Below are 16,286 nucleotides of genomic sequence, written 5' to 3'. Positions count from 1 at the left end.
GATGCCTTTCGTGACACTCCCTAGAACCATAGTTATATGCATTTATTTTTTTAAATACTCTATTTATTTTCCCAAAAAATATTAGCAGTGCAGAAAATTAAACAGAGTTATTACTTTAGGGCCTGATTCTCAACAGTTTTACCAACCTAACTCCCTATTGATTCCAAATGAGTTGCTCCTGATTTACAGTAGCACGGGAGGAGAATTGGAAACTGAGAGTTCAATTTCCAGAGATGTTGAGCACCTGCAGCAGCCACTAACTACAGCTGAAGATTTCTTTTGAAAATCAGGCCTTTAAATCCTGATCCAAAGTTCACTAAAATTAATGGAAGGCATCCTGTGGACTTTGGATCGGCGCATTAGCATCTTTCACTGAATCACATAAACAAATATATTAGAGATATTCTTTCAAAATAATAGGAAAAACTAAATATTTTTAATCTCCTGAAGTTTAGACTCGAACTTTATTCCACGGTAAACAACTAATTTATAGTATAGTCTGATTTTTCTACTGCATTATCTAATTAAATGCTGTGAAATCTTCTGATGGAATGCACAAGAGAAATGCAAGTAAGTCTCATCATTACTAATGCAGGCAGTATAACCTACCTTGTTTAGATCATCATGTGGCTGGGTGCTTGCACTATCCTTCTGGATTATCCTTATTAGGTCATGATGGAACTTCTTGGCATTCAGAAATACTAGTGGGTTGTTCACTGAAACTATCTTTACCTGTTGTAAAGATTCCTTTGGGATGAAATAAACAAAAGACTTAGTGCCTTAAGATTTAAAAAAGGGAAATTTCTTTAAAAACCCTACATAATACCAAACAACAATCCTGTGAGAAAATTCTGAGTTACCATGGTGCTTTAACAGATTACTAATTTGATCAGTCTTCACACATGATTCTATCTTAAATTGAGGAGGAAATATAAGTAAAATTAAAGGAGTATTTAAAGGTATTCAATGAGTGTCACCTGAAGAATTTCTACCCAGTAGATAAAATTACTGAGCTTTTCGTGCATCTAAAGCTCTAACACATGAAGAAGCCTGAGCTACTCTGAAGCAAGGCTGAATCATCTGTGAACTGCATAAGCCATTTCTGATCTTCCCAATATCATCCTCGACTACAGGCATAAAGCTAGAACCACTCTCAGCTAGCCAGAATAACACAAGTTAGAGCCAACTCCAAGTGTCCCAAAGTAATATGAGCTTAATTGTGCCTTCTAGATACATCCCTAATGGTATGATAAACAGCTTCCTATTGGGGTGCTATTGTATGATTGTGTCTAGAACCTGAGAGAATTTTACTTTCAGGAAGCGATTGATGAGAGAACACTGTAGATGTGGAGAAAGGAGTATAGCCTGCATGTTGCACTGTCTCGGTTCTCTCTCTCTTTATGCTCGCACATAGAACATTGTGTCAGAAGTGAGTCATCTCCTACAGATAGGTGAAATCAGAATCTAAGACTATTACAAAACAAACCAAGAGAAAACAGTAATCATGGCAACGTACCAGATTCCTGTCCCTGAGCATATGGACATGAAATAGAACATGTTTAGCAACTGTATATTTTTTAGATCACAGGGGGAAAGCTATGAAAAAAATGTCAATAGAGCTGGATAAAAAGGAAAACAAAGTAAGAGCAACCACACTATTAGCTGTAATTAGGAAAGACTGTCTCATGCTCCAACAGCCTCTGGACATGTCAACAGCACAGCAGGAGGACCCTGAAAACAACCTAGAAGTGCTTCAAAAACATTTTCAACCCACAAAAATGTCACATACGAAAGACATCTTCTCAACAAGGATAATCAAGAATCTGGAGAAACAATAGATCAATATATTGCCAGACTGTACAAAATGGCTGACTCATGAAATTACTAAATCTTGAAAGATCTAATTCGTGCTAGGTTAGTAATTGGGACAATAGATGCAGGAACTGGAATAAGAATGCTCAGAGAGCCCAATCCACAGGCGTGCAAAGCTAGTGAACAAACTTCCGATAAATTGCAGAGGATAAGTGGAGCAAACACAAAGATAATTCACCAAGTAGCACAGGGAAAGCATGAAAATACAATGAAAATACACAGCATATTCCCAATAGAACCTGGAACAAAATGGCAATGGACTTTTTCACTGCAAACCACACAAACTACCTAGTTACTGTAGACTACTTCTCAGACCTCTGGGAACTAGTCAAATTGTCAGACAGTACTGCAGTGACCATCATCATAGACAAAGCCATGAAGCGTTTCACATTTCAGCAGGTACAGTATCCCAAATTGTGTAGTTTCAGACAACTAGTCCAGTTTACTTGCAGAGCATTTGTGCAATTTACCCAGGAATGGGAATTCAGTTATATCATTTCACTTCATCACCATACCACAGCCAACTGAACAGGAAACCTGAAATGGCAGTTAAAAATACTAATCCGGCATTAAAGAAAGCTGCAGAAAGCAAAAAAATATAGGGCAAGGCATTCTTGAATGGAGAAACACTCCCACGGGAGGCTTTAACAGCAGCCCAATACAATGCTTGATGTTCAGACGAACATGTACCGTGGTGCCATACAAAGAGGAAAAGAGAGACCTGCAAAGGCCAAAACCTACTATGACTGAGAAGCTAATGTCATGTACTACTTGTATACAGTAGGTTGCAGTGCTGCTACTAGCAGATCAGGCTTCTGTATCAGATATGCCAACTACAGAGCTTCTTTCTGAGAGAGAGAGAGAGAGAGAGAGAGAGAGAGAGAGAGAGAGAGAGAGAGAGAGACCAGAGATATGTCTTACATAAGATCCTTTAATGCTCTCCCAGGGATGGCTGAGGTTAGCTTAAATAAGGAGAGGTTACTTACCTTACAGTAACTTGAGTTCTTCAAGATGTTTTGACCCTATGGATGCTCCACCATAGAAGGTGCACATGCCCATGCACTCTTGACCAGAGACTGCAACCAGGGCACATAAGGAGGCCTGGGCATGCTGCCAGTCAGTTCCTTCTGAACTGCGAAGCCTAACAGTTCAGAAGGGAAGGCGGGCAGGAGGTGAAGCACCCATAGGGATAAAACATCTTGAAGAACTAAAGTTTCTGTAACATAAGTAACTTCTCCTTCTTCTCTGAGTATATGTCCCTATGGAGGCTCCACCATAGGAGACTCCCAAGCAGTAACTCAATGAGGAAGAGGGTGCTGAGGAAGTAAGTCCAGGTCAGTTTGAAGGACTGCATCACCAAAGGTAGTATCATCTCTGGAAGCAGGTAAGATGGCATGGTGTTTGGCCAAGGTATGGATAGAACGAAGACTAACAAATCTCTGCTATGGGAATGTCTTTCAGTAGAGCTATAGATGGAGACTGATCTCTAGTAGAATTTACTGTCACTCCATGAGAGGGCTGTACCCCTCCATTCTCATAACAGGTCCTGATGCAACTTGAAACCCCCTTATATAGTCTTTGTGTGGAAATGGGTTGGCTGTTCATCCTATCCACAATCAACAAAAACAGTCTAAGAGAGGCATGGAATAGTTTAGTCCTGTCCGGAAACAAGGCAAGGGCCTTCCTGACATCCAAAGAATGAAGGCTTGATTCTTCTCCGGAGGCATGAGGTTTTGGGCAGAAAACTGGTAGGTGAATTTCCTGGTTAATGTTATGTTCTGAGGAGACCTTTGGGAGAAAATGAGGATGGAGAGGTAATATAACCTTGTTTTTGTATAAGGTGGTGTATGGTAGGTCTGCCATAAGCACCCCAGCTCCCTCATTCACTTTGCTGAGGTGTTGGCAATTAGAAAAGAAATTCTGAAGGAGAGATGGAGGATGGTTCCCCATAGGTTTCAAGGTGGGAAGGACCACCAGCACTTCCACTTTTGTAGGTAAGTCTTGGGAGTACTGGGCTTTCTACTGGATGGGGGGAAAAGGTCAATTCCATGCTTGAGAGCTACTGACAAGCCATGCTCTCAGATTCAGGGAGGAGGAGTTGGGATGAACAAGGGACCCTGAACTCTGTATCAACAAATCCTTTGTGATAGGAATTCTGAGGGGTGTTACCTCTGAGTAGTGGATGAAGTTTGAGTACCACACTTGCCTCAGCCAAGCAGGTGCTATGATAATAACTCTCACTCCTTCTCGATGCAGCTTGAGAAGGCTCTTGAGGACTAATGGTATAGGTGGGTAGGCATAAAGAAGGGTAGTGGGCCATGGTGTTACCAGGGCAGCCCCCTAGAGAACCACGACTGTGACCTCCCTTAGAGCAGAACAGGTGACATTTTGCATTGTTCAGTGTATCAAAGAGGTCTACCCCAGTATACTCTAGGTCCGGCAGATGCTATAGAAGACAGAGTCCTTGAGATCCCATTTGTGATCCTGCCAAAAGTGTCTGCTCAGGGAGTCTGCAGTTGTACTCTGGAAGCTTGGTAGATAAATTGCTGACATTTCTATCTAATGAGCGATGCACCAGTTCCACAGCTTTAGCAGCTCTGCACATAAGGCCTGGGGACTTGCTCTGCCTTGTCAGTTGATATAATACATTGCTGTCTTGTTGTCTAACATTACTTTGACTAAGAGACCTTGTATGGCACAAAGAAAGTGTTGGCAAGTATATCATACTGCACAGTGATGTTTGGATAGGCTGTTTGTTTGGAGTATATGCTGTTTTTACTCATGTTTGGAGGCATCTGAGGGGCATCTTCACATGGAGAGTCACACACATAGAGGCCGAAATGTGGCCCAAAATAATAGGCAAGTCCTCACTGTTGTTTGCAGTCTGCACTGTAATGTTGAGATTAGGGTGAAGAATCTCTCCTAGGGTAGGCAGGTTCTTGCTGTTGTGGAGTCTAGAGCAGTTCCTATAAAGCCTATTCTCTGAACTGGAGATGGTATGGGGTTTCTTTGAGGTTGATAAGGAGGCTCAGAAACTGGAATAACATTAATGCTGAGGATGTTGCCTCCTGGGCCTCTTGGGGTGACAGGCTGTGACAAAGTGGAAATTTTATGTAATATTTTTATGACACTTGTGAGTGCCTCAATTTCCCCTATATGTTGCATTGTTACCCAATGGGTAGAAAAGGACTGTTTGTTCTCAGGGCAGGCTAAGAGAGATAGGTATGAATGTCAGTTAGCTGTCTGAGCTGGGATGGGCCATTAAAAAGTACTAGCTGAGGTTGACCCCATATCAATGGAGAATCTAAGAAGAAAACAGAACACCCAAACATGAGGACACTGACACCTAGCAACCAACAAATCACAGGGAGAGAGGTTTCCCTACCCCACAGCAGGAAAACTGAGCTGTATTTCCCAGCTTGGAAACAAAGGACTTGGAAGGTCTTGGATGGGAGATAAGAGTTGGCTGCTGAAGGAGTCGGGGACTCTCACCTGGGATCTGACCAAGAAGGTCAGACTGAGAGACAGACAGAGCTTGAACAATGGGGTTCACTACAGTTTGGCTGGGCTCTGGGCTAACCAAAATGGTCTATGCTTTAGTATTAATTTGCTAACCTAAAGATTTCCTATGGTATGTTCCAGCTGACTATTAAACCCTACCATTTTGACAATGCTGTTTGTGTCACTGCAAATGTTTGGTGAGCTGCATTAATCCCTGAAGAGTGTATACATCTCTACCAGGAATCTATCTCTGTTGGACTCACTGAGCAGAGTTCACAATATTAAGCAGGAGTGCTGAAGCCCCAGAAGTTCAGTCTCAGGAAGTAGTGAGGCCATGTGGCTTACCCTGGAGAAAGAATGAGATCACTTGAGGTCTGGAGCACTGAAGGGGTTCCTCCAAGAGACTGCTCCAAAGCTGGGGGTATAGCACTAATCTTGTGGATCCATGACACAGGCTCCTGAGAAGCCGGTCACCAGATATGGGAAAATCTATATTCCCTACTGACGTAGAAGGGCTGCTGAAAGAATCTTTGCGAACACCCTTGGGGACATGGAGAGTCCAAAAGGAAGAACTTGATATAGATAGTGATCTGTTCCTACCACGAATCTTAGGAAATGCTTGTGTGACAGGTGGATGGTTACATGGAAGAGGCGTCCTGCAGATCGAGGGCAGTGAACTAGTCTCCTGAATCTAAGAAGGGAATTATGATGGCTAGTGTCACCATTCTGAAGTGTTGTGCTAGGACACAGTTGTTCAGGTTCCTGAGATCAAAGATTGGTCTCCACCCTTCTCCTTTCTGGGGAACAGGAAGTAATTGGAATAGAATCCTCTTCTGATGAACTCTGTGGGGACCAGTTCTATAGCTCCCACAAGGAGAGAGTGGATGTCTTGTTTTAAGAGTTCCCTGTGAGAGGAGTCCCTGAAGAGGGACAGAGTGGGTTAAGGTGGAAAGGGGGAATAGTGTGGAAGTATTCCCAGGCAGTTAGGTAGTAATATAGCTAGTTTCCAGAGGGAGCGGGGTAGTTGCAAACTGTGATCTAGTAGAGTGTAATACTTGATGCTCTTGAGGGGATAATTGGGTAGAAGTAGAGGTGGGAAGGCTCCATTTCTGAGGTCTGGCCCGTCTCCTGAAGGGGTTCTGAGTCTTAGGAAAAGTGTACTGATGGTAGCAGAATGGTCTCGATATTTGAGCGGTTTTGGATCTACTAAACTGTCTTCTCATTGCAGGCACCTAAATCCCAGTAATCGCAGCATTGCCCTAGAATCCTTGACTGTGTGGACAGAAGAGTCTATATGCTTGCTAAAAACCTTAGGTCATTCAAATAGGAGGTGTTCCACCACGTTATGACCTTCTCTTGGAAGTCCTGAGGACTGGAACCAGAATGCTCTCTTGGAAGATCTTGAAATCTTTTGCATAGGAGGGCAGTGGTGGTATTACCACCTCATCTGGAAATGAAGAGGACCTTCCAGAAGGTGAGATCTCCTCTGTCAGAGACTCCGGTTCCTCTTTTATATCTTCCGGTACTGGAGAAGTGTTGGGTACTAAGCTGCACAGTGCTGACGTGTGCTGTACTATAGGATGATTTGTAGAAGCCGGAGGCTGGTACAGTACTCGTGGGTACTGGTGCTTTCTCTTAGATATCTGATGAAGCTGGTTGTCATAGTGACCCCATGGGTCCAGTAACTGACGGGGATAACGGAAAGGACCCCAATGATAATCATAATCTCTGGGCCTATGATATCTGGTAGGTTCCCCAGGCTTATCTTCATGCAAAGGGCTTAAGGGGGTAGGGTACTATGGTCCTGGAATCCATGTACAGAAATCTGAGTCTGAGCAGTCTTTCCCTGAACTAAAGGGGGAGGGGGGAGGCGGAGCTCCAATGTTCTTATTGACACTGAAGGCTGGAAGTTTAAACCAGTCCCAACATACTGCTTTTGTAGTGGTACCATGAAGATGGTGCTGGCAGATCCCCCCATAATTGGTGATTTGGGTTCATCAGCAATGAGATCCTCTGAAAAAAGAAACCTGGAAAGATGTTGAGAGCTCTGATGTCTTCACCCAAAGTTAGAGTCAGTATCAGGTGGTGAGATAGAGGCTGCTGCAGTACAAGATTATTATAATGTCCTGTCCCTTTCAGAGGTACTGTAAAATATCAGTACTGGCATGAATGGTAGCCCTGCGTGTCTCACTGTGCTGCAAGGGAGTAGATGGTGCCGCTGCACTAGTTGCTCTTGTGGTAGGCACATCCAAGTGGAGCGTCTTCCTCAGTACCAACACCTCAGTACCGAACTCAGAGTCTCTACTGTACTCTTAGAGGGACAAGAGCTCTTCCAAGAGTGGGTCGTTTGCAATGATCTGCCCCTGTTCTTTATTTCCCAGTTGGGAGAGGTATATTTCCTTTTTTCTGACGTCTTATTGTCGAGAGCTGCAGATGAAGCAGTACAGTGACATGGGCTGTCTTTGACATAGATGTCAATGCACGAGGGGAAGAGGGCCTCCAGGAGCTAAGGCACGCTCCATTAGTATAAGCTTAGTCTATCCTCTCTGTCCTTCTTGGATCTGCCCTTCAAACCCCTGGATCTGCTCCTACAACCCAGACCTTGCATTTGGCAGGGGTTGTGGGAGCCCCCCAAACACTTACAGGGAAAAGACCTGTGGCAAGTCTTATGGGTCTTAAACCCTGAGATCTTGGGCACAACAATTATGCTCCAACACAAAAAATTGGAGAAGAGGAAGGAGCCTCCCCTTGACCAACACAATATAAAGTGAAATAAAGGTATAATGAAATTAATTAAAAGAACAAAACTACTAAAACAAATAAGTAAAACAACAATTCACAAATTAAGGTGACAAGCTGAATACAGCAGACAGTAGAACTCTCCATCTCATGCTGCAGGCAGTTGAGAACAGAGTGGTGGTGGGCTCGTGCCTTCCTATATTCCCTTGTTCAGAGCACAAGGCACTGCTTTGTGCAGGAGCAGGCCTGCGAATACTACTTTGCAGTCTCTGTCTAAGAGCACATGAATGTATGGATATCATATGTTGGGGACACCCATAGGGTTCTATACTTGAAGAAGAAGGTATGTTATACACAGCTCCACCTAGAGGCTGAACAGTATGGTACAGTTTATGTCTGTCCCTTTAAGTTCTACATTCCTACCATTTATAAAATTTACACTATCATGCTGTCTTTGAAGTTCAGTATGGATCAGCCTGTAAGTCTCTAAATCATACTGGTTATCTAGTTACACGACCCAAACACATCACAGCTTGATCATCCGGCTGTCCATTAGTTGCATGGACTGGCTGCTGTTGGTATGGAATCTTTGAGTTGTCTTCTTCTTGTTCCACATCCACCATCTATAGAGTTTGCTCTGTTGATAGTTCTTTTTGAGGGACACACATAGATGCTGAAGGTTTCTATTGAACTCTCCAAGTCTGTTGGTCTCAATAGCATATGATATTGGTGATGAATTCTTTCTCTTTACTACAGTTGGAGTTGTCTATCCTTTTTCTCCATCCAATTTGACATAAACAGTCACCAGATTCTGGACCCAGCAGTTCTCAAACTGAGTGAGGCCTGTTGTAAAAGTATTCATAAGTTCTTTGACCTTTTTATCCTATCTGGCTTCTCTCTTCATGTCTGGCCACTTTGGAGACAGGCTCTTTTCCAAAATTAGAACAGTAATTCTGAGTTATCTTCCTATCAGGAGTTGTGCTGGACCATACCCAGTAGCTGCTACTGGTGTTGATCTGTAGCTCAAAAGAGCAAGGAATGGATCTTCCTGCCATAGGATTTTCTTGGATGTCTGTACACTCTCTAAGCCTCTCCATTCACTTGTGGGTAATGTGGGTTGCTAGTAATATATTCAAAATCATATTTCATTTGGAACGACTTAAATCCTGCTGCAGTGAATTGTGGACTGTTTTCCATCACTAGCTGTTCAGTAATAACAAAATGAGCAAAAGTGCACTTCAGTTTTTCAATATGTTCTTCAACATGCCATGTCTTTCAAGTACATTACTTCTATATACCTGGAAAGATAATCCACTATGACCAAGTAAGGAGGTCTTCTGAATTCACATAAATCTGCAGCTAATCTCTCCCAAGGTCTGTCTGGTAGAGGTGTTGTATTTAAAGGTTCTTTCTGTTGTGTTGGTCTGTTAGTTCTGCAGTGTTCACATGCAAATGCCTTATTCTTTATGTCCTTGCTGATGTCCAGCCATCACACTAACTGGTTGGTCCAGCATGGAATTTAGTTAATCCTTGATGTCCTTCATGGATGAGGGTTAGGATTTCTCTTCTCATTTCATTTGGAATTACAATTCAGTCACTTTTAATCACGAGACCATTTAATTGTCCACGTACTACAAAGTAGTCTCTCGACACTTCCTTAATATCCCTGACCTGACCTGAAGAAGAGCTCTGTGTAAGCTCAAAAGCTTGTCTCTCTTACCAACAGAAATTGGTCCAATGAAAAGATATTATCTCACCCACTTCATCTCCTTAGTGTCCCTTAAACACTTGGACCAGCCAGCTCTGATGTAATTTAGAACTTCTTGAAGTTGTGTGTCAGTCAAGCAGGTGTACTTTTCTGACACAGGTCTGTATGAGTCCACAGCATCCACATCCTTTACATCATTTTTGAGCTCATGAGTAATTGAGTACAATACTGGGCTGCATGAGAGAGTGTCTGCTACTACCAGATTTCTCCCAGAAACATATTTAGCTATTGTGTTAAACTGAATTGACCTTATCAATATATGGTGGTATCTCAACAGCATCTAATCCAGTTCTTTTCTGCTTCCAGTGCTTACGCCACGAAACAGCTGTTTCACGCAGCAAGCGGTGGGAGGGAGGGGGAGGAGGAGGAATGTGATGAGCTCGTGGAAGAGGCAGGGCCAGGACGAGGATTTGGGGAGAGGTCCAATAGGGGCAGGGAGGGGGCGGAGTCGGGGGCGAGCACTCACCGGCGCCAAAGAAAGTTGGCGCCTGTGCTAAACACCAGAGACGTAATAGGAACATGATGAAGAATGGCTGAGGTTAGCTTAAATAAGGTATGTTACACACAGCACCACCCAGTAGCTAAACAGTATAATACATTTTAGCATTTCATTACAGCCCTAAACCCTCCCAGTCCAAGAATACCAACCAGGAGACCCTATCAAAATCAAACTTTCCTCAGGATATGGTTGAGGGGAACTGTGACAAATTCAGATCTGGTTTAGTTCTAGCTACATTCTGGATGCATTTCAAAATCTGATCTCTATCATTCTGAGAAAAACTGAGCTCCTTTACAATGTATCCTTCCCAAGGAGGAAAGAAAACTGTTTGAAGCAGTCTATTCACTAGTTTCCTAAGGACATCCACAGCTGCTGTGGGCATTACTCAGCACCACATACATTTTGGCAAGAGTTTGATCTTAATAGTGTCTGTGATGTGACATGTTTCACATGTTTTTTAGGAAGCATTCTCTCAATATTTTCCATATTGAAGTTTCTGTTCGCTTATTGATGGAATAACCCCTATAAATCCTCAGCACCTTGATAGTATGACAGATGATTAAATTTGCATATTTTCATGTTTAGGTATCCTGTTCATCTCTAAGTTGTCATTTTCAAGGGGAGCCTCAACAACTCCAGCATTCACACATTTAAAAACTCACTGTAAACAACTGCAACCCAGCAGTTCTAAATTAAATTAAAAGGCATGTGCCAAGGCAGTTTTCTTAATCTTGAAAATGTTTTTCCTCTTTGTTTTCTGTAATAAACTCTTGAGAAACCTGCTTCCTTACTAAAACTTTATTCCCTCCACAGTGCGTAGGCTAGTTTGTTATTGTATGTTCTCAGGCATTGATCTTTCTTGGTGATTTAGGGAAAAAGAGAGCTAAAACAGAAACTTGGAGAAAAGAGATGAAAAATATTTTTAAAAATTCCTTTTAAGAGAAAGAAATATAGATCAAATTTTGGGTCATGTAACTCTAACAAAGTTCCTTTAACTTTTTTTTCTTAATGCTGAAATTTGATCTAATAATCAACAACTGGGACAGGTATCACAACATTGTTTTTAACTAGCATTTTAGAATCCTCCCCTCTCTTGCTTACCACTGTTTTCAGCCTTGTCACTCAAAATGTTTCAGCACGCCAAACAGTAAATCCTCTTGGGCAAACTCAACTTTTGAGTCCAAGATAACCCAGATTCAAGAGGTAATTCAGATATCAAAAAATGAATAATTTGGATTGGAGAGTTTCACTAATGAGATAATAACTGGCAGGCATGTTGCTAACAACTATTAAGAAGACTGGATGGATGGATATTTGAAAAGTCATGTGGACACAGCAGAAAATGCCACACTGAGAGGGCAGAATGGTTTATTAGGATAGGGCATTGGACTAGAAATCAGGAGAGCTGGGTTCTTTTTCTAGCACAGCCACTGATGTGCTGTTTGATTTTGGGCAAGTCACTGCACCCATAGGTGCTCAAACTGGAGAAGCGGGGGCAGCTGCTACCGCATCCTCTGGCTTGAAGTAGTTTCCATTATATACAGGGTTTACAGTTTGGTTCAATGGCTCTAAGCACTGACACTATAAAAATTGTTACAGCACCCCTGACTGCACCTTTGTTTCCCCTTTAACTTTTGGTCTGTCTATTTGAGCAGGGTGTTTTTGATTATCTATGTGTAGAGTGCTTGACACAATGGAGCCTTGATCTCACCTGGAGCCCACAGGCACTATTGTAATACAAAGTAATTATAACTATAATGGAAAATAAGCAAAAAAATTGTAATCTGCGATTGGGAGGATAAAAGACAGGTGAGACTGTAAGTTCAGAAACAGTTTCTTGAGGTAGGATCATTCCATCTACTTCTCAAGTGGATCCTGACCAAGATGATCTTGGCTGAGAGGTGTTAAAAGGGGTCTGTGCCAGCTCCATGCAACCCTCCTCCCTTTCCCCACCACATGTGGGTGCACTGTGAAAAATCAGGTTCTGGATGAGCAGATAGGACTGAATCATGGCTGGGAAGGGGCTCATGCACATACAGAATGTCAAAGGGTTGCAGAGGTATAAGGAAATCAAACAGAAGGAAAGAGACAAGTAGTAACTGTTTGGAAACCACTGGTTACTAATAGATCCCCCAAAACCTGTGGGACTCAGGCAACTTTTCCCATGAGAGGCAAACTCCAATAGAAGATGAACTTCCATAAATTGAAATTCACAGATAACCATTGACTAGAACCCTTAATTTTTTACATAAACTTAATATTCTGCATACATAATTGAAACCCATAAAGAGACCCAAAACACAAGATTTCCATGGCATATATTTCCACTAGTTCTAGAAATGACCATGTAATTGTAATTTTTTGAGTGCACTTACTCTTATAACCTTTGTAACAAACTATAGAGATAAAAAGCTATAGATTAATAAGGGATAGAAGAATAGAGGAAGAGTACACTTACATGATCAGCTTCTGTTTTGAATTTACATTCCACTTCTTTCATATTTTTCAAACTCAGTGTCTTTGCTCTGTAATCAATACATGAAGAAAAGTTGTGAAGCAGATCATCCACACAGTAATCTTGAATATGGATAGGTAGAGATACAGGTCTAAAATATAATAGAGGGCTGCAGTGTTCTAACAACAGAATTGCTATATATATATATTTGCATGTTTAAAGTACATTTCATATTGTAATCATTCTATAAAAATCAGGACAGGCAGTTACTGGGAAAAATATCCTTCAAGTGTACAAATGTTAGACAGCTAGGTAGGTTTAGGTTGGTTCTGTAGCCTCTTTAAATTCTGAAAAGTTGTTATAACCCAATATAACTTCAAAATTTCTGTAGCTTTATTTTTCAATTTAAAGTATGAAAAATGGGACTTTTTTGTAAAGTAATATTAATCTTCACTTATGTAAATGTTACTCCTGTTATGCCTCTGAAACTATATTAATAGGCACTGACTTCATGGGTGGTCTGGGACGGGAGCAACCAAAGAAAAACACTGTGGGTGCTTAGCATCCACTGGTGGGGCCCTCCTACCTCCCCCTCCAGCACCTCCTGCCAGCAGCGGGCCCCACCAATCAGCACGTCCCCTCCCCCACAGTGCCTCCCACCTCTTGCAGATCAACTGTTCAGACACTGCTGTGCAGCGTGGCGGGCTGGCAGCTGCCTGAGAGGGCCTGGCTGAGGAGGTGGCTTCCACACACCGCCCGGCTTCAGGTGCCTGGGGGTGAGCGAGCCACAGACTCCCTCCCCGCAGCACGTTTCTGGCTCACTCAGCCGTGGTCCCCGGCAGCTGAGGCCGGGCAGGGAGCAGCTGTCTCCCCAACCAGGCTCTCTCAGGTAGCTGCCGGGCTGCAGAGCAGCGACTGGCAGGGGCCAGCATTAGAAGCGGCTCCCTCCTGCTCCCCGCCTGGGCAGTCAGGTGCGGTGGGAGGACAGAGTGTTCCCCCTGCAGGTAATGTGGGGTGGGAGAGTGTGGTGGCCCCGGGGCGGGGTTGCCAGGTCGGGGGGACACGTGACCTGACCTCCCCTTTAGATTGTGCCCCCACCAGTATGGGAGGCACCAGTCGTCCCTCAGGGCAGGGGGAAGAGGCGGGCTGGGAGTGTGGCTTTGAAGGCTGGGATGGAGTGGGGGCAGGGCCTGGGACGGAGTGGGGGCAGGGCCTGGGACGGAGTGGGGCTGGAGCATGCCCTGCCAAATCACAAAGTTCGTGCCCGTGACTGTATTTATTATTTGTATCATTGTTCCACCCAAAGACCTCAATCAGAACTTGGGCTTTGTTGTGCTAGGTGCTATACAAACACAGAGTAAGAGACACCCCGTGACCTAAACGTATAAGCTATGCCTACCCTATGAGCTAAGGGTTTGCTTCCCAGGCTCCTGTACACACACTCACACTAGTTCTCATTGAGTTACAGACAAATTTGTACTTGGTACGGCTCAGCTGTGCCTCTGCTGCTGCTCCCCACGCAACTGTAGGTATACTGTTATTTATAGTCATGCTAGGATGTAAATATTGTTTTAAAAGTAAACCGTTAAAACAATTAAAATTATATCGTTTAACTGGTTAACCCATAAAAGGGAGAGGGGCTGGGGCTGCTCCAGCCAGTGGGCACAGGGCTGGGGCTGTGCTGGGGTGGCCGGCTGGCACGGCCCGGGGCTGCTCCTGGGGTCGGCCGGTGCAGCCCGAGGCTGCTGCTCCGGCTGGCCAGCTGGCGTAGCTGGGGCTGCTCCAGCCAGCCCAGGCTGAGCTGGGGGTTAACGGTTAGGCTGGGTTAACCAGTAAGACTAATGGTCACTGGTTAACTGCAGGGCCGGCTTTAGGAAGTGCACGGCCCAATGCGAACATTTTCGGCAGGGCCCCGGCAGGGATGACTAACAAGAACAACAAAAAACCCTGTAAAAAAAACCCTTTCATTTCTTCCTTGTATTATTTACTTTCCATAACTATATAAATAATAAAATTATATATTATGTACATTGTGTCATATATGCTGTTGATCGGTTATTAATGAGCTCCGTTTCACATGTGTGGGTCCCCGCCACTCCCTGGGGATGTGGCGTGCACACTCCCTGCCCCACTCATTGAAGCAGGTGTGCAGGGTTACTGCCCTGGGAACTGCAGGGCACCAGTGGACATGGGGCTGGCTGGAGGCAGGGCAGGGCAGGGGCTGACTGGAGGTAGGGTCTGGCTGCAGGCAGGGCAAGGGGTGTGGGGTGGGCTGGCTGGCTTCAGGCAGGGCCGCAGGGGGGTGCGGCAGGGGTTGGCAGGGCTGGAGACAGAGGAGTGCGGGACCTCAGGCAGGGGGGTGCGGCAGGGGTTGGCTGGAGACAGGGCAGGGGGTGCAGGGCTGGCTGCAGGCAGAGCAGGGGAGCAGGGCTGGTGCAGACAAGGCAGGGGGTGCAGGGCTGGTGCGGGCAGGGGGTGCAGGGCTGGCTGGAGACAGGGGCTGGCTGCGGGCAGGGCAGGGGGTGCAGGGCTGGTGCAGGCAGAGGATGCAGCAGAGGCAGCTGGAGCCACAGCCTTTAAATAGCCTCTGAGCCCCCCGCTATCCCAGGGCTCTCGGGACTATTTAAAGGGCTCGGGGCTCCCCTGCTTCTACCGCCCTGGCCCTTTAAATAGGCGCAGGAGCCCTGGGGAAGCGGCGGGACTCTGGCAGCTATTTAAAGGGCCGGGGCGGTAGAGGCAGCGGGAGCCCCGGACTTTTTAAATAGCCCCCAGAGCCCCGCAGCCCTACCCCAGGGCTCCAGCAGTGGGGCTCTGGTGGCAATTTAAAGGGCCTGGGAATTGCCCCCTGGGGAAGCCGGGCCACCCCAGTACGGCGCACCAGCTCTTGCCGGTACGCTGTACCAGGGCTTGGGCACGGGGACCTCTTAGGCGCGGGGCCCGATTCCGGGGAACTGGTTGAATTGGCCTAAAGCCGGCCCTGGTTAACTGTTTACTATTTTATATCCCTAACTCATGCTAGCTCACTAAGAGCTAGCGCAAGGATGTGTACACATATAGAGGAGTCACATCCCTAACTCACATTGTAGGCATAGCCCTCAACGGGTTGTGAAATCTATGTCCACATTCTTGAAAAGAAAAAGTGATGGTTTACTACTCATCACTGGATTTAGTTAGCCTACATTTACCTGCAAAATATGAACACGAGGAAGAGAAAAAAATATTGGCCTGGAAAATTAAAGTTACTACAGAGATGTGGGTTATAAATGGCATTCACTTGCTATCTGCAAAACTGAGACATCTTTGTGTGACAAAATACAAATATTTCAATAGTTGTCTCAACATATGGAAACCATGAGCAACCAGTCGCATGGGGTAGGTAACTTACAAGATCATTGGTTTACCAGCACTGGGAGGATCACTAACCTCAAAGAATATTTTCCTTTATTCAAAAC

At 44.6% G+C, this 16,286-nt stretch overlaps 1 protein-coding gene across 1 annotated transcript in view; it reads right to left on the bottom strand.

The window, feature by feature from the left end:
* The window catches only part of SLC26A7 (solute carrier family 26 member 7), a 122,984-nt gene that overhangs the window by 14,510 nt on the left and 92,188 nt on the right, over positions 1-16,286 (bottom strand). Inside the window, exons 12-13 of the mRNA XM_034763250.1 lie at positions 12,838-12,904; positions 610-747 (exon numbers count right to left, since the gene is read on the bottom strand). Of these exons, the coding sequence (XP_034619141.1) occupies positions 610-747; positions 12,838-12,904 (205 nt within the window). The remainder of the gene's footprint in view (positions 1-609; positions 748-12,837; positions 12,905-16,286) is intronic.

The sequence above is a fragment of the Trachemys scripta genome, chromosome 2, assembly GCF_013100865.1.
Source record: "Trachemys scripta elegans isolate TJP31775 chromosome 2, CAS_Tse_1.0, whole genome shotgun sequence".
NCBI classification, from domain to species: Eukaryota; Metazoa; Chordata; order Testudines; family Emydidae; genus Trachemys; species Trachemys scripta.
This window is presented reverse-complemented; position numbering and strand designations above follow the sequence as displayed.